This window comes from Scomber japonicus, chromosome 7, assembly GCF_027409825.1.
Source record: "Scomber japonicus isolate fScoJap1 chromosome 7, fScoJap1.pri, whole genome shotgun sequence".
Classification (NCBI taxonomy): Eukaryota; Metazoa; Chordata; class Actinopteri; order Scombriformes; family Scombridae; genus Scomber; species Scomber japonicus.
Genome location: NC_070584.1, coordinates 7,753,945 through 7,771,659, shown reverse-complemented (window position 1 = coordinate 7,771,659; position 17,715 = coordinate 7,753,945). Strand labels below are relative to the sequence as shown.

General features: G+C 38.9%; 3 protein-coding genes across 4 annotated transcripts; 2 read left to right on the top strand and 1 right to left on the bottom strand.

The window, feature by feature from the left end:
* The first annotated feature begins 288 nt into the window (after positions 1–288).
* Positions 289–4,446, top strand: agxta (alanine--glyoxylate and serine--pyruvate aminotransferase a). Its single transcript, XM_053322218.1, has 11 exons — positions 289–626; positions 1,599–1,791; positions 2,413–2,477; positions 2,570–2,670; positions 2,757–2,827; positions 2,973–3,057; positions 3,140–3,238; positions 3,357–3,426; positions 3,834–3,929; positions 4,049–4,177; positions 4,264–4,446. The coding sequence occupies exons 1-11, from the start codon at positions 468–470 to the stop codon at positions 4,369–4,371; spliced, it is 1,176 nt and encodes a 391-aa protein (XP_053178193.1). The 5' UTR covers positions 289–467; the 3' UTR covers positions 4,372–4,446.
* Positions 4,447–5,830: 1,384 nt separating this feature from the next.
* dtymk (deoxythymidylate kinase (thymidylate kinase)) lies at positions 5,831–8,050 on the top strand. Its single transcript, XM_053322174.1, has 5 exons — positions 5,831–6,056; positions 6,200–6,308; positions 7,178–7,268; positions 7,358–7,555; positions 7,644–8,050. Exons 1-5 carry the CDS (start codon positions 5,927–5,929, stop codon positions 7,758–7,760), a joined length of 645 nt encoding a protein of 214 aa, XP_053178149.1. The 5' UTR covers positions 5,831–5,926; the 3' UTR covers positions 7,761–8,050.
* Positions 7,957–17,077, bottom strand: atg4b (autophagy related 4B, cysteine peptidase). 2 transcript variants are annotated; one of them, XM_053322173.1, is made up of 13 exons: positions 17,043–17,077; positions 13,455–13,556; positions 13,285–13,356; positions 13,086–13,184; positions 12,805–12,906; positions 12,622–12,694; positions 11,526–11,605; positions 11,011–11,207; positions 9,411–9,489; positions 9,150–9,295; positions 8,960–9,016; positions 8,754–8,847; positions 7,957–8,654 (listed from the first exon to the last, which is right to left on the bottom strand). In XM_053322173.1, exons 1-13 carry the CDS (start codon positions 17,050–17,052, stop codon positions 8,581–8,583), a joined length of 1,185 nt encoding a protein of 394 aa, XP_053178148.1. In that variant the 5' UTR covers positions 17,053–17,077; the 3' UTR covers positions 7,957–8,580. The 2 variants fall into 2 exon arrangements, with proteins under 2 accessions (XP_053178148.1, XP_053178147.1); XM_053322172.1 differs by having other exon boundaries at positions 7,957–8,667; positions 8,755–8,847.
* Between the last annotated feature and the right edge of the window lie 638 nt (positions 17,078–17,715).

Genomic DNA, 17,715 nt, shown 5'->3' with positions numbered 1-17,715 from the left:
GAATCTGCTAATATAACAATGTTTTATACCTTCCAACACTGTTTGAGCTTATATACATTTTCCATAAACTGTTATATAATGGATTTAAAATATAAGTTGAAGAATGTATTTGAATGTGTGTTGTGGATTCAGCCTGTAACACTGTCACTTTCTAAAGCATAGCAGTGTAACAGTTAAGCTCAACACTCTGGAGAGTCAGTGGTCAATAATTAACAATGATTGGGGACATGTTTGGAGAATTCCTTATCTTTAAAAGCGGAAAACTATCACGCTACCTGGGCTCACTGTGCACAGAAAGCAGCCAGTGTTGACAGAAGAACAAGGAGATAAAACCAGGGTATGTTGTGATAGGCTCCTGACCTGAAGACTCACTGGTCAGACAGAGGGGGTGTGCACAGCTAAAGCTTTACTTCACCCTCTTTCAAAGCTCTTTGTGATTTTACTGCATTCGTCACAGTGCTGGAAACATGTCGTCCCTCTCTGTACCTCCACCAAAACGCCTGCAGAAACCGCTGGCTGTTCCTTATCGTCACATGTTTGGACCGGGACCTTCAAACGTTCCTTCACGGATCTTGCTGGCCGGAGCCAATCCTGTTATTGGACACATGCACCCAGAGATATTTGAGGTAACTTGGTGGCTTTAATACAGATGGTGTAGTTTGTGTCCAACAGACTGACATAAGTGGAAAACAATCATTATTTACACTTGGCATTGTAAAAATAAAACATTTTTGCTTCTCTCTGTGACAAAACGGAGTGGTTTCAACATCTCCGTGGTGCACAGAAAGAGACATGAACTTCAACGTTACATTCTGCCCCACATCCTGTTAGCTGTAACTGAATAACATCTCTTTGAAACTGCGGCCAAGCCATGCATGCCATTTTAATTAATGTTTTCTTTTTTTTAAATTAGCGATTAGTGTGTGTGTGTGTGTGTGTGTATGTACAGAGAGGACGAGAGAGAGCACACTTTGAAGTTTAGGTCCACTTTTCTCAGACCCTTCCATTTTCCATGTGTGAGCCTGCATGGAGATAAATTAAACATTTACACATTTGATTATCTGATTTCAAGTTTGCTCATGATGAGACAAATTTAAAGGGTAGTAGAGCTGAAACCATCAGTTGATTAATCAATTAGTCCACTGGCATAAATTAAATTAGTAACAATTAAATTGCCATTTTCTGGGTGTTTTGTCTTGTATGATAGTAACCTGAGTATATTTGGGCTTTTGATTGTTGGTCAGACTAAACAAGCTATCACATAACTCAACTTGGACTTTGTGATTGACGGTTTTCACAATTTTCTGACATTTAATAGACCAAATTAATCATTAATGAAAATGACTATTAGTTGGAGCCAGGGGCGATTCTAGGATCAGACCTTTAGGGGGGCTCAGCTCCTAATGAGAAATTGATATACAATGATCTGCAACTGTTAAAAAAAACAATAATTATTATTTTTAGGGGAGCTGAGATCAAATTTAGGCTGCTTGAGCACCTCTAAAAATGGTCTAAAATTGCCTCTGGTTGGAGCCCTGATAGGTTTCATGTAGGCCCACACTCAGCCTGCTACTCACCAATAACAATGCTCGTTACAGATAATGAATGACATCAAGAGTGGGATCCAGTACATGTTCCAGACAAAGAACAGCATGACTTTAGCTGTGAGTGGCACCGGCCACACTGCAATGGAGTGTGCCATCTTCAACGCAGTGGAGCCTGGGGAGAGTGTGCTGACCGCAGTGAACGGCATATGGGGAGAGCGAGCAGCAGACATGGCAGAGAGGATAGGTATCTGACAGGAAAAGGCTGGTGTTGTCCTGTATTTTTCATACTGTCGACAAATCCCATGAAAAGACCAAAACCAACACTGTGTTAGTCTGTCTCTCCAGATTTTCTGACTTCAATCACTCTTTAAAAACAAGCCACATATATATAGCCTCATTTTTAAAAGGCTCAGGAATTTCCCAAAATAGCTGGGCATTGCAGTTTTTTTACTCTTAGAGAAAAAGATATTGCATTTTTGTAGGGGACTATTTTCAGCTGTGGATGTACACACATTTGGTTCTCCCTCTGACTATTTACAGCAGCAAGATGACGTATGTGGGACTGAGCCAAAATAAACTACAGTGCCAAATACAGAGGAAAACATGTCATCCAGTGCATTGGTGTGTTTTTAATCGTTTTTGAACAAGAAAGGAGCTCTGTAGCACCAAGGAATAAGATCAGAACTACACGACATAGATAATACATTGTATCAATTAAGTGTTGATTTTGATCTTTTCATGGGATTTATTGACAATAAGAAACACACAACATATCTCCGGCCTCATCATTTAAAATCGGCAACAAATGATAGAATTAACTCTGAAGCGATTCAATAACAAAAAATCATCCCTGTCAATCCATCAGGTGCCAGAGTAAATACTGTTGTGGCGCCTCCTGGTGGCTTCCTCACTAATGAAGAAATTGAGCAGGTGATGTTACCTGACACTCCAGTTACCGAGTTACTCAAATCAACCTTCTGTCATAAATCCAGTCCATTTGATCAGCTGTTATTTCATCACAGGCCTTATCGAAATACAGGCCGGTGCTGTTCTTCCTCACACATGGAGAATCCTCTACAGGAGTCCTACATCCTTTAGATGGCATTGGACAGCTGTGCCACAAGTAAGAAGCGACGCTCATATCTTTGTCATCATGCATCTGTAACAAAGACAGGCACATGATCGCTGTGTCATGATTTGTCCTGACAGGTATAACTGCTTATTGCTTGTTGACTCTGTGGCTTCAATTGGAGGAGCGCCTTTGTACATGGACCAGCAAGGTTTAGTATTAAATCCTTCCAAATATTTCCAGTTTTTCTTCTGCAAGCTGCAGCTTATGGACACATTAAACATGTCTGTACAGTGTTACATTATCTGCTGATGACACCAAACTCAGATTTGTTTTGTGGATGCTTGTACTTGCAGAGATAGACATCCTGTATACAGGCTCTCAAAAGGTTCTGAATGCTCCACCGGGTACAGCACCCATCTCCTTCAGTGAAAGAGCATGGTGAGAAATGTAACTAGAATATCTTTAAGTTATAAGTTGAAATATGTGTAACATTTGTATCTAAGTCTCAATTTGTCCACAGCAAGAAAATATTCAACCGAAGGACAAAACCTGTGTCATTTTTCTTGGATTTGAACTGGCTTGCAAACTACTGGGGATGTGATGACAAGCCATCAAGAGTGTAAGACCTTTTTTTTGCCCTACATACAGGAACTGATTACATTTCAAACAGTGGTCTCATTTTTAGCCATACTTGCACAATTACTGTATATCATGTCTTTTTCATTTCCTCTCTACAGATATCACCATACAGGCCCAATCTCTGCTTTTTACGCCCTGAGGGAGAGCCTTGCTATCCTTGTGGGAGAGGTGGGACATGTTATGTAAAGAAGTATTTAGATTTCACAGAGTATTAGGTAGTACTTCAATGCCAACAGTCCTACATAACAGGGCATATAGTATGTATAGTTTGTATATACAGTACAGTATGAATTAGCCAGTGACTAGCTTTTTCTTTGGAAATTGAGCAAGTATTCAAGCAAAATGACTTTCATAAGCTAAAGACTGCTGTAGCAACACTTTGCTTTTGTAGTAATATAGAAGTATGGCTAAACATGATGAGGAATGAGATCTGCAGAGTGGGATTTTGTCTTACTGACTTCTAACAAAAACATATTTTAAATTAATTTTTACAAAATGGAAATATGGATTGAGCAAAAACTGATATTTTATAATATTTTGACTGTGTGCCTTTATATACATGTTGTAAATTTAAGGGTCTGGAAAATTCATGGGAGAGACATGAAAAGGTGGTGGAGTATTTCCATGCTGGCCTGGAGAGCATGGGTCTCAAACTTTTTGTGAAAGACAAAGTGAGTTTCGAGTTTCAGTATAACCATGAAATTATTATAATAACCTGTAGTGACAACCTATAGACACAATATCATTAAAGGAGAAAATGTACTAATTCTGAATTTAATGGTTGTTACAGACAGCGAGGCTGCCTACAGTTACGACTATTGTTGCTCCTCATGGATATGACTGGAAAGAGATCACAACCTACATCATGAAAACACATAATTTAGAGATTTCTGGAGGTCTTGGACCATCAGTTGGCTTGGTATGAGGAAAAATTGAAAAATACTGAGTACCTTTCTATTCCTGTAGACTCTGTGGTTTAAATCCCTGATGTCTTTGGTTTTTCAGGTGCTGCGTGTGGGACTGATGGGATGTAACAGCAGCAAGCCCAATGTTGACATGGTGCTGGAAGCCTTGAAGGATGCTCTAAAACACTGCCACAAGAGCAAAGTGTGACATGTAACTGATGGATGCTGTGAATCCTGACTCAACGTTACTGTCATAATAAAGAGACTGTGTGTAATAAATGAACCATTATTCTCGGCAGTTGTCTCATGCAGTTCAGTCACAATGAAAAGGAACAGTGGGTTTCACTTCAAAATAGTGCAATACCCTTTGCCAGCAGCAGGTGGCAGTCTTTAAAAAAGGCCTTCTAATTCAGGCCTTGTCTATGTTCAACATAAATAAGTAGTAACAATTAATTTGACAAGAGTGTTCCACGCTTAATAGTACATTAGATGAACAGCTGATTGCTGATGTCTCATTTCAATGGGTTTTCTGGTGGGCTTCTTTAATTGGTCCTTCAATCTAAAAACATATTCCTGGTGTTTTCTGTCCATATTAAAAGCTAGATGGCTCTCTTCCCCTGCACTGATTATAGTAGGATTCAAGCATCTCAACATTTAACCAAGAATTATCACACGACAACTACAAGCCACTGGTATGTAGTCTAAACCTTGTAGGCCTTGTAGTTGAATGCTGATAAGAAATAGTTTTCATTGTGCTCTCATAACAAGAAGAACACTTAAATAAAAAGTTGCATATTCTGAATGTCATGTTGAGCTTGTGGTAAAAACATGGACCTACCTTGGATAGAAGTTTTAATGTTGTCCTTTAAATATTTGCTAACAAATAAGGTGAGCGATGACCAACTAAAAAACTAAAATAACTCCATAAATACTACACAGCTACCAGCTGTCAATACCATTGGCTCCTTTTATCAACCCAGGACTTTTTTGTATCTTTGATTGTAAAAAGAACCAACATCAAACTTCTTGTACTAATAAGGATAATAAATGTGTTAAACTGTTTTTTACCTACACTTTAAGGAAAATTAAGAAAATGTAAAGATTTCATTGTGGTATTAAAAGATATCAAAATATACTGTATTTTTTGTATGTATTGTGTGGGATTATTTTCCCCCTTTTTCCATTTTTCACGACAAATGTGTTAAACTGTTCAAAAAGAGCATGAAAGGAGTAAAATGATAAAATAGTAAAACCTATATAATTAAGTGTTATAAAAGAAAATACATGTGTAATATATCATTGTGTATAAGCTAATTGTGTTATGTCAAAAGTGAGTTTATGAAATAGAAGTAATATGAAATAAATTAATTAGCCTAATATATAATATTCTGTAGGCCTATAGATGTAAACTTTGTAGTCAATGAGCGTGATTTTTCCCACCCACATTCTGAGAAGACCCGCTCTACTCCTCTTCTAATTGGCTTTTATTTTATTTTGGCCGTGATATTTTTACTCTAAGCCAATCATGGCACTCCTCATATCTAAACCTAACATCACGAAAGCAATGAGTACTAGCCAATCAGAGGCAGAGTAGGGCGGGTCTTTACGGAATGCGGGTGATGTCCAGACCGGATATCCGCATTCGTACATCCGTGTTGACAGTGAATGGCGCGCAAACAGTGCCTTTTCACTTTGACATTTACAGGGAAAACTCTGCTCCTTTTTTACCTTCTGTAAACTATTTAACAAAGCAGTCGGCTGTAATGGCGTGTAAAAGAGGAGCTCTTATCGTGCTGGAGGGAGTGGACAGAGCCGGGAAAACTACGCAGTGTAATAAACTGGTCCAGGCGCTGCAACAGAACGGACAGCCGGTGGAGATGATGAGGTTTCCCGGTGAGGCCTGCCTTTTGTTGTCCACTCTAATGTAGTTAACTTAGCCGTGGTTTGGATGTCAGTTTCAGCCTCCGTGCTCTGGTGTTGTGTGGAGAAGGTTTTCCTTTAAAATGTAGCGTTAATTGTTTGTGTTGTGGTCCCAGACAGGAGCACGACCATCGGGCAGCTGATCAGTTCTTATCTGGAGAAGAAGAGCGACCTGGAGGATCACACTGTTCACCTGCTGTTCTCTGCAAACCGCTGGGAACTGGTGTAAGACCCTCACACTGTTTATACCTCATGGTGTTTCACTTCAGTACAGTAAAAGTACATTTAACGTCTGACACTCAGCAATACATTTAAGTTAAAGTTGTATTAAGAATGACACTATGACAGTACTTTAAAGAGCCAGTCATCTATTAACAAAAATACACGTTTCCACTTCCCGCCAAGTGGTGTCTAGTAGTCATTCAGAAAGTTTTTGCTTTCTTTTTGTTGACCAGGTTATGAGACATCTGCCACGTCAGTACAGTGGAGGTACATGCAGTTTTGCTTTATGATGATCAAAGAAGTGGAAGTTTCAAACACCTAACTGCAACTTGTACATCCAGATAATCTACCTATCTCACTGACTCATTGTCATCATAAAGAAATAGTTCCCATGAGATCTGTTAGCAGTGAAATCGTGCATTGTCCTGTCTAACTTTTCGTTGCTTTGAGGACCACAAACTCCATTAATTTAATGTGGCATCATGCTGCATTGTGCTAGGATGTGGGCAGACCTTTCCGAGTAAGGCGTCTGCAGTCCTGAGCACGTAACACCTGCTCATTAAATGCAAAAAACAAAGCAAAAACAATGAATTGATTCTGCTCATGTGTAACCAAAGCCTGATAGATATTATTCCTGTGCCATAGAACTCATTGAAAAATAAAACTATATATATGCTCACTTCCACCTATAAAGGAAAAACCGCCTGACAGCATTAACACAGGTGCTAATGGTCATTTCCGGTCTTCTGATGGTATTGAATATCACCAGCTGTAACCATTAAATGTACATAACCTAAGGTAAATGTATTTGCAAATGTATTCTTTTATCATTAGCCTAGACTGACATGCTCTGGCGTTGTTCCAACTCACAGGCCTTTAATGAAGAAGAAGCTGGAGCAGGGCACCACTCTGGTTGTAGATCGGTACGCTTTCTCTGGAGCTGCTTTCACCAGCGCCAAGCCAGTGAGTGTTTTTATCAGCCTTTTAAACCTTGCATATAATGTGTGTTTGAGAGGAGAGACACATCAATTTATGTTCATCTCCTCCTCCAGGGTTTCTGTCTGGACTGGTGCAAGCAGCCTGATGTGGGTCTGCCGAAGCCGGACCTCGTCATGTTTCTGCAGCTCAGCCCCGCCGAGGCCGCTCTCAGAGGTCAGTTTGGAGAGGAGAGATACGAGACCAGCGCCTTCCAGAAAGCGGTTCAACAGAAATTTGAACAGCTGATGAAGGATCCTTCGGTCAACTGGCAGGTGGGTGTGAAGTAAATCTGGATAGAAAGTTTATCCAAAGGCGTTGATTAAATCCCGAATATCTCACAATCTTAATTGTCTGTTGCAGATCATTGACGCTTCTCAGAGTGTCGAGGACGTGCACAAGAACATTGCAAACCATACCAATAACGCCATCAACACAGCTCAGAACCTGCCACTCGGACAGCTCTGGACGCGGACTTAAAACTATTCTCTGTAGAACTTCCACATTGCATCTCAGCTAGTAACGTTTTGCCATTTTGTATATTACCCTCTCAAGTGTAGCTCTGACTCTTCTGCACATTACATTCATTATGTAGCTCCAGTTTAAAGAAATGAATGCCTGTGTTTCTAATTAATCCCACCTTCTCAAAATCGAAGACATATACGATTGTCAAATGTCAGAGTTTGATTTTTATTTTTGAATCCTTTTACATGTCTATTCTTTCACCTGTCTACATATTGTGTCGAGTAAATAAATAATCTTCAAATGAACTAGTGTATATGTTTTAGACTTGGCAAGGATACTTTGCAATTAATACAACTCGTCTGACTAAATTTGGTTTCATTACAGGCTGTTACAGATTTCAGTTAGTGACAAACCGCATAAGCCATGGGCATCATGAACCATTATGTGTCTATACAACATAAAACTGTTATGGCAATTTTTTTTTTAACTTATGGAGTCAGGGAAAGGCACCATATCACTTCAGAATAAACATTTAAAGTGTTAAGACTTGAAAATGGAAACACATGTATGTGAAGATGTGCATACAGAATTGATCCTGAGCTCCTGCTACGGCTTCCACCAGGCAGTCTCAATGTCGGATACAGAGAGCATTCAGAGAGGCTGTTGAGAAGGAACGCTGTGTGACACACGCTGAACTACACACCCATCGGAGCTGGACCGGCTCAAGAGTTCTCCAGAAATGTTCATCCACTCAAGCTTCCCTTCTGATACAGAGAAGAGAGAGAGAAGCTTCCGCCCGCTGTCGAGAACAGTAAATCATTGTTCGTAATGTTCCTCACAAGGAAAGGATCTCAAACTCCTCGTCTTCCGAGTCAAAGAACCGTTCCAACCTGTCCGAGTCGGAGAAATCTGCAAAGGGAACGTTAGCGTGGAAAAACAACACAACGTTAAAATACATTAACAGAGTTTGCTGGCGTGTAATCTGCTGATCGTGTGCTGTTTATTTACCAGGAGTAAGGTTAAGGGCGTCCACGCTGACCATGTGAGAAGGCTGACTGTCTACCAGTTCAAACATAGGCAAGCCCCCTCTGTTGCAGGAGAGCTAGAAGAGAAGAACTTCAATGTTAACATGTACAGATTCCTCTATACTGTACATGAAAAGTAACGCTTTATTCAAAGGAGCAACAAAAAGAGTAGTGTTTGCTGAGACGTACCCTTCTTATACGCATACACCAGTCATCAAACTCGTCCTCTGTTCTGCAGAAGAAACCCTGGCAGAGTCCAGAATACAATCAGCTATGGAACATCTGAGTAGTGTCAACATTTTCAGCCTGCTCACATTCATATTTTTAACAATAAGCTTTAGTTTTGAGATAGAAAACGCTTTGTCTCTAGCATTCCTACCGCTGCGATGGATGGGTCCAGTTCACAGATGTGCATGCGGCAGGGCGGGTGCTGACAATGGTATGTCTCATCAGGGACCTGGCTGTCTTCATACGGCTCCACCGCGGGCTGCGTGGTGTGCGGGTCTAAGTAGATGAGCTCCTCCCCTGATGAGGAAAGACAGGATGCGTTCAAGATGAGGTTGTTCTCTTCGAGGTAGTGAAATCAATATGGTGAGCGTGATCCGGGCGTTTATTTCACAAACACAGAGACGAGACATACCGACATAACCAATGAAGTAATGGGCACTGTTGGGTTTTCCCCCAATAACACCCAGGGACTGAGGCAGCATGAAGCATTGCTGTGGAAAGAGACGAGAGGGTTTATCTCACCCCGGCTGCAGCTGAATGTGCCTCAGAGCTCATTTAAATAGCATTTATTAGCCAATTTACTACAACTTATACTTTATATTAGTGCTTTTGTTTAAGTTTAGCTCCATTTTATTTAGACATGTTTGCACTATGAACAAATTAACATCAAAAATAACACCCAGGAGGTTGATGTAGCATCATGGACTCCGGTGTCTGAACTTGAATCATTTGATGCTATTTAGATTAACATGCATTACCCCAGGTTATTCTGTGTATATCTCACTCTTTATTTTACATATTCTATGTTTCAAAATATTGCTCAAATTGTTAACAAACAGATAAAGAAATATCAGGACTGTTTCCTGAACAAAATCATATTTGGAGTCAACAAGGAGCTGCACACAGTGTTAGTCACATCTGTCTGTCACCCAACATTACATAATGACAGGTTTGTCTTTGCGTAAGTGACAGCACGTAGTCTGGCTCAAAAAGCATGCAGTGACTGTTGCAACGTCCTCATTACTGACCAAACATCATGGTGAACATCAGGGACTGGTTGTAGTTCAAACTAGTTAGCCTCGTAATAGATAACGTGATTACTAAAGTGGAAATTTACACATCACTAAATTAAAACCAGTTGCACCACACAAACTAGTTCCTATGTAGAGATTAGCTGTTTCTACATTCACTACTACTAACTGCCACATGTAACTGTTGGGTAACTTAATGTTACTAAACTAACGTTAGCTTGTTCATATAGGAAACCACTTAGATTGAAGAGCAAATTGGAAATAGGTGGACATATTGGACCTGACACTTTTTGAAAAATTCTAATAAAAAACCCAATATATCATATATATGTTAATACTATATATGTATAACGTTAGACTAAATAGTGTCAGATCATTTAGCATACTCTCACTGTAAACTGCATGAATATTACTAGTTGTTTCTGCAGTACCACTCAAAAGTTTGGTCATTCTCTTTAATGAGAAAACATGTATTATGTTTGACTGGTAATAATATGGTATATTCACAAAGAATTGAAAGCAAAGTTTAATTTATATTTATATTTTTATTTTTATAAAACAGCTTGTGATGCTACAATGACTTCATTTACATATCTGTAAATGATGTCTACCGGTGACACAGCTGTTTCCTAACAACGGTTTCACATATTACTAGTCTTCACTAGAAAAGACATTTGTTCAGTTTTAATGGTGCATCCTGATTTGAAACCAGCTGGCTATGTTACTGCTGTGTGACGGTGCAGCTGATGAAGCACTAATTTTAAGTCTGACTCACCATCCAATGCGGTCATTACAGTTATTAAGAACTAGATTTCAACTGTGTTGGGTTACAGCTATCTCAAGTAAGCTTCATATCTCTGGAAGCTGACGATACCCATATTTCTGGTAAATAATAGTCAATTCATAACTTATACTCTTTGTGACTGGGGAATTATTGTATGAATATACATCACAATATGAGTATACATGATGAAGTCTCACCTTTAGGGTTTCGATGTAGGCCTCATTTATATCACTCAGGCCCAGCCTGAGGGGAATGAGCAGGACGAGAGGTTTCCACAGAGCCGTCTCCTCCTCAGACAGGGCACACGCACCCTCCAGGCAGCCATTGAGCTCCCCCACTCCCTCTGACTCACCACAGGCCCCCGCAGCATCCAGCCAAGGCATACAAAGAAGCTCTGCAGTGACAAAATAATCACAAAAAACACCATTGTCAAAACAAAACTTCACAGATGGAAAATTCATGACTCTGGCCAATCAGCTGCTTCCACTTGTATTTCAACAGAGACAACAATCAATATGATGGACGTTTTCCACTCTAACATCTTTCTATTTTCATGTTGAACTATTTGCATGTGAAGTATCAAAAGACTGTCTTTGTTATTAGGAAACTCCAGTTTAACCAGAGTATTGTTTAATCTGCTTTTGCCAATGATGATATGATAACAGTGTCAAAAAACCTCCAAACACTGAAGTTTCGACACGACTGCACTCACTGATCTCCTCGATGACCACGGTGTTGTCCATCGCCACGTGTACAACTAATCTGCTCCATGTGTCGAACACCGCCAGCTTCCTGAAAAACAACACAGGACATCAAGACTGAAGCACGCTTATTTAGATTGTTTTTAAAATCTCCTCAGTCTTATCTTCTTTGTTCATTGTTTGACAGCAGGACGTCAATACGTGGAGGAAACTGAGACCAGGCAGTAAAATATGATGCAATACAAGCAACTAAATGCCTCTCAGTGTGTGTGTGTGTGTGTGTGTGTGTGTGTGTGTCTGAATCAGGCTGACTGGATGGAGTTTTACTGAGCAGACACTTGTTTATGTGGGAATGTCAACACAAGCAAAGTGCTGTTCTGCCTCCACTGACCGCCTCTTGTCTTGTTTTTTACATTCAGTGAAACATTGCTGTTCAGGCTGATGAGCTTTTAGAGTTTACACATGTGTCAGACTCCATTGTTCGTTTTGTGTACTTTTATAAAACCTGTCAGACAGACTGTGTAAGCCGAGACGTCGAAATGTACATCTGCAGATGTGTGAGAGCTTTGAAACCACAAAGATTCACAGACTTTGCAACAGCTTGATAAGTGATTAAAAAGTAACTTGTAGAATTTTTGGCCACTGGTGGTGCTGTAGAGCAATGTTTTCACAGATGGGTCCCCATTTTGTTTGTGTTGTGCACATGATTGCACAAGCTAGTAAACATGAAATATGTTTTCTTTTTAAAGGGATTTGCAAATTTTCAGTGAAAGGAAATGTATCCAACTCATTTATTAGACCTCAAGGAGCCACACACACTGTTCTGGTGAGAAATACTGAATGTTAACATCAGTTTTTTTTAAGTTAAGAAAGTCCACCTTTCTCAAATGAGTGGATCAGCTGTTTATCTCAGTTTTATATAACTGTACAATAAATATATGTCAGGTTTTCAACTGTACTTTGGTCAAACCAAGGCCCAGGAAACTTGTGACGGCATTTTTCACAATATTTTACATTGAAGATATTCCATGATATAAATAATCATTATCTGCAGCTCTAAACTCTATCTGGACACATTGAAACTCTCAGCTTCTTTACAGTACTTACTTTAGAACCTGGGCGACTGTGTTTGGTCCATACCACTGGCCTATAGGCTTCCCCTCTCCAACTCCCATTTGAGCTGCAGAATTAAAGCACAAAATAAGAAAGAATCAGTTTTATGCAAACTCTTTCTGGACTGTCTGAGTGAGCCCTCGATATAATTAGAAATGTTTGACGGTCACTACTCACCAATTTGATGGATGGAATAATAGCTGTCTTTTTTGTCAATGAAGGCGTTGAGAATACTGATGTACTCTTCTCTTTGTTTCTGGCCTCTGGCCCATCTCCAGTCTGAGAACAAAAAGACAGTTGTCGAGCCGGTTTAAATCGAGCTCTGTTTGGTATGGTCTAGTCGCTGCTGGACGAGAGCTGTAAGTGCCACACAGTGATTCAATCTGGTTTCATCTACAGCGGGGTCCAAAAAGTCTGACACCACTTGACTTTTGGACCCCCGCTTATATCTGTCTTACCTCTTCCTAAATGTCGACACATCAAGGCCTCGCCTAGGATCATCTGGCCGCAACGCAACATACACCCCCATCCTGTATCTGATGTTGGTCCTGTTCCCCCTGTAACACAGTCATGGATCAAGCATGACGTCCCTTTCTATAATTAAATGTGAAAACCCAAATAACTCAAATCTCCACACTCTCTTTTGTTTTAACTTACCGATCGGAGGGAAGTTTTTTCTGTACGTGAACCACAGTCGTGAGGTGACATCTGATAAAATCTCATCTTTCTCTACATGAAAAGCAGAAATCAGAATATTATAATACATCCACGCAGATAAGGGCACACCTGCCAACTCAGTCATGGATTTTTCCTCTCCACAGTCCTACCTGTGAGTGCATTGTATTCTTTTCCTAAGATCCACACAGGGTCTGAGGTCTCAGGAAAATCTTCAAATTCTCCGAAGCGAAGTGTGTCGTACGTCAAGGTAGCTGCAGAGCGAGATGTGAAAGAACTGTGAGACTGTGGGACGTTACACAAGGAGAAATAGCCAGTGGTTTTTTTATGTTGTTGACCACTTGTCGCATCTGATGACAGTGTAGATTTTTGACAGGGGGTAAAGATGGAGTGTCCCTGACGGGGCCACAGAACAAGAGAACCAGCAGACATGTCCTTGAACAAGACACTGAATCCCAATCACCTCCAGGAAGGTTGTTCTACATGTAAATATATCTGAAGATCTAGTATTTTAAATGTTTGTTTCTTTAAATTAACCTGGGCCTCCTTGTGGGATAAATAAGGTATCATTTTTCAACTTCCTGTAAAATGCAAAGGTAGGAAAAACTTGTATTTAAAGTGTCCCTCTACTGATTTAGTATTGTGCTCCCATAAATCTGAGGGACTCGAGAGAGGCAGATTAAAAAAAGAATGGGTGAAATTGGAGCAGCAGAGGACGAGATAACCTGACTTTTATTCCCCGGTGCCGGACACGCTTCAAAAACACAGGATCCTACATTTCCCATCATGCAACTTGATAGTATTATTTGCTTGTTGCTACAAGTTTATGGACATAAAACAACTTCATATTTAACCTATTGATGCTTCATGATGTATAAACTGAAATGTATGTATAAAATATGTGGAGTGCTCCTTTAATAACATAAATATGACAACATGTACAATAAACGTGTGATATTAATTGGTGAAAAATGTAAATCAGGTGGGCTGAGCTTCTGATTTCTTTTGAATATCTTCTTTAAAAATATTTTTATCAGAGAGGCTTTTTTTCTGATTTGACTTGAGTTTTAATGTTTTTGAACTGCATTTTATTTCTTTTAATTTTTTCTTTTCCTTGGTTTTTGCTCCACTGAATTGATTTTATACACTTTTCTCTGTTTTTAAAACCCTTATAATTTTATGACTTGTCTGTTTTATTGTTGCTGCCTTTTTGAGGCACTTGTGGATTTTGAAGAAGTATAACAAGATTCTCACTATTATTATTAAATGAGTACATCAATAATTCAGTAAGTAGGTGCTGTTAAAAAGTGCGATGACGATATAATGAAATCACAGCAACAACTAGCCTCTGCAGTTGGAATGACGTGACTCAAAGCCAGAGAGAAAACCATTTAAGGGCTCAGATCCTCTTAAGAAAGAGAGAAACGTTTTGGCCTGCTGGTGCCTTTAATAATACCCTGGTATGTATAAACATATATTTAAAATATGATACAAAGTTTTAAAAAAGGTTTTTTCCAACACACACCGTCATCCATATTAATAACCACTGACAAAAGCTAGGCTTGGCAGCTTACCAACATGTCTGATTATCAGTTTGTTACTTTGGACGCAGACAGATAAACAATAAAGATATATTGACAGTTAGAGAGAAGGACATGCAATAGGAAGTCTGCTTGTTTTCTCTGAGAGTTATTACCTACTAAATGCGCCTTGCTGAATACTACATGTAAGCTGTCTAATGGCTTATAGTGTTCCACATGCTTTCAGTACAACTTTAAAGTCCTGTATGTATAGAGTTATTTCCACTTCTACCTTTCAAAGGGAAATGCTGACATTTTTATACACTACATTTGTTTGACCTTTGTAGATGTAAACTTAGACATTATATGAGAATTAAATGATTATGTTTTGTTGTGAGTGGTTAAAATTAGCTCCAAATAGACAGCACTGATGTTCTTTCCACCCAGAGTATCCCAAATTAATGCAGCTTTAAATATTACCAGAAAGAAAAAAGTGATACATACAAAAGTGGTACATGCCATCAAAAATTCATAAAATCTGACTTTAATAGATTTAGAAAATGTAGTATATTTTAAGAATAACGTGTCTGATATGTTTTTCCCACAAAAAAAGTTCAATTATCTTGTTAAAATCCATAAAATTACATTTACTCATTTTCCCTGTTTAAAAAAATTTCAGAGTCTGTAAATATGCAAATATATTTAAAAGATGTCTCTTGCTTCACTGTAAAGTCAACAATCAGTGTTTTAGCACTGGAGGCTTCCAGTTTCCACATCATACCAGGGTTAATTATAGTTTAAAAAAAAAAACAGACTAAAACTAGCAGTGAAAAAATAATTACATTAAGTGAAATAAAAATAAAACAGATAGTTTTTAAAAACCGAAAACTATAATAAACAATACAAAACGAACTAAACCATTTAAAGTTTTGCTTTTGATTCAGCTTCAGGTGGTAATAACTGAGCTCTGCTACAGGTTGAGCATTGTTAATAGTTAAAGAATAAAATAATAAAATGGCTTTGCACAATATGGTACCTTTGTTAAACAATGACTTGGTAAACCATATTTGGTGTTCTTTCATCCTTTTCACCTTCTACAAATCAAGGCTCCCCTCCTTAGTCCTGAAAAACTAATACTAAATAAAATCTGAACTCAAAATAAAAATAAAACTACTTAATCATGTGTTGAACTAACTAAAACTAAACTGAAATAAAGAAACAAACTGAAAAACTAAATAAAAATGGAAGCAAATGAAAATTTAAAAACAATAATAACTCCGCTAACTTGTGTAAGTTGCATACTGGACCAGAAAAACTATTACTTGTGACGTCACAAATCCTGCTCGTAGGCCCCGCCCCTTCAAATCTGATTTTATTTTATTCTTACGAGTTCAGACAAACTTTCCACTTTCAGCAGATAAATATAAAAACAGCCTTTTAGTGTTCAACTCTACACATACTTCATTCTGCACAGTGAAGCTCAAACATTTCACTGGAAGAACAAGAAGTGACACATATTTTTGAGAGGGGGGGCTTTAACCCCCACGTAAAAGATTTAACTACGTCACAAGCTAAAGTGTCTAAAAAGGAAACTATGCAGACCCTAGACTCTTTTAAAAAGGCCTTAAACATTTTTATTAATGAAGGTTTATTTTTATCCTAACTGTTATTATTTTCTTTGTGTATTGTGTTGTATGTTTTTAAGGTTGTAACACTTTGAGTTTCACTACGCATTAAAAGTCCGTTACGGATGAAGTGCATTATTATTGGTAGTAGTAGTGATGGTGACAGTGCATCGTCTGAGCTCTCGTTTTGGGCGTAACGTAACGGCCGCATAAACAAGTCAAACCAAGGACAGGAGACAGCTTATTAAGCATAAAACATGACAGGAACACATGATATTAACACAGAAGGCTTTTGGCCACCCTACAGGGAGTTGTGCAGCTATACAGCGAGCTGTCAAAGCGGGAGTACACCAGCTTTTAACAACAGCAGGCTAGCGTTACTTAGCAGTTAGCTTTAGTCATCACTTTAGCAGGCTAACGTCACCGAAAGCTACAAAGCAACACGGGTCTGCGCAGGATTGGCAGCCGTTTGTTGGCAATCCTTCCGTGGCAGAGTGGAGGAGTTGTTGCCAGCTGTGAACTAACAATGTTGTGGATATTTTGTCGCTAGGCTAAGCGAGAGAAATTACTATTTTGCTCTAAAAATCTAGCTTACCTGCATCCATCCCGACGGTCTTCACCCTATCTTGTTTGTTGTTCTCTGCACTCTGCCCCGTTGGACCAATGGGAAGAGAGAGAGGCGGGACATTTTTCACTACATCCAATAAAACGTGGAAGGGGGTGGGTTTTTTTGTCCTAACCAATCAGCAGTGGCTAACGCATTCTTCCCATTGAAAACAGATGACGGTGCGTTCACGTTACACATAACTCTTGTTCTTTTCTACACCAGCTGGACAAACATCAGTACATTTATAATTTTATTGTGAAATAACAATTTGGCCCCGTTTAAACTGTCAAATCTATAAAGTCACACCTTTTCCTCACCGCTTTTAACCTTAAGAACATGATTATTATGATTGTTTCAATGGGGGAATTCCTTATTCCCAAAACAGCATTTTATGCTTCCGAAGAATATATTTTTTAGTTTTATTGCCTACTGTTTTTTCTATCTCTTTATTATTATTATTACCCTTTATTATTATCCCCATTACCATGTTCACTGTATTACAGATTAAAAGATGTATGGCTTATTGTTTCCTGTTACTGTATTAATGTCACTTATGTTGTAAATGATTTCTACAATAAAGGGGGATCAGGAAAAAGACAAACGCGTTGCATTCACATACATAACTCATGTGGTTCCCACTTGTTCACTCTTGAAGTCACAA

Coding starts and splice junctions, on each gene's coding strand:
- atg4b (XM_053322172.1), bottom strand. Junction 13,185..13,284: donor AAAAAACTTCCCTCCGATCG/GTAAGTTAAAAC, acceptor ACTGTGTTACAG/GGGGAACAGGACCAACATCA. Junction 9,017..9,149: donor TGGACCCATCCATCGCAGCG/GTAGGAATGCTA, acceptor GGACTCTGCCAG/GGTTTCTTCTGCAGAACAGA.
- dtymk (XM_053322174.1), top strand. CDS start 5,927: ATGGCGTGTAAAAGAGGAGCTCTTATCGTGCTGGAGGGAGTGGACAGA. Junction 6,309..7,177: donor GCAAACCGCTGGGAACTGGT/GTAAGACCCTCA, acceptor TCCAACTCACAG/GCCTTTAATGAAGAAGAAGC. Junction 7,556..7,643: donor ATCCTTCGGTCAACTGGCAG/GTGGGTGTGAAG, acceptor TGTCTGTTGCAG/ATCATTGACGCTTCTCAGAG.
- agxta (XM_053322218.1), top strand. CDS start 468: ATGTCGTCCCTCTCTGTACCTCCACCAAAACGCCTGCAGAAACCGCTG. Junction 627..1,598: donor TGCACCCAGAGATATTTGAG/GTAACTTGGTGG, acceptor TGCTCGTTACAG/ATAATGAATGACATCAAGAG. Junction 2,478..2,569: donor CTAATGAAGAAATTGAGCAG/GTGATGTTACCT, acceptor ATTTCATCACAG/GCCTTATCGAAATACAGGCC.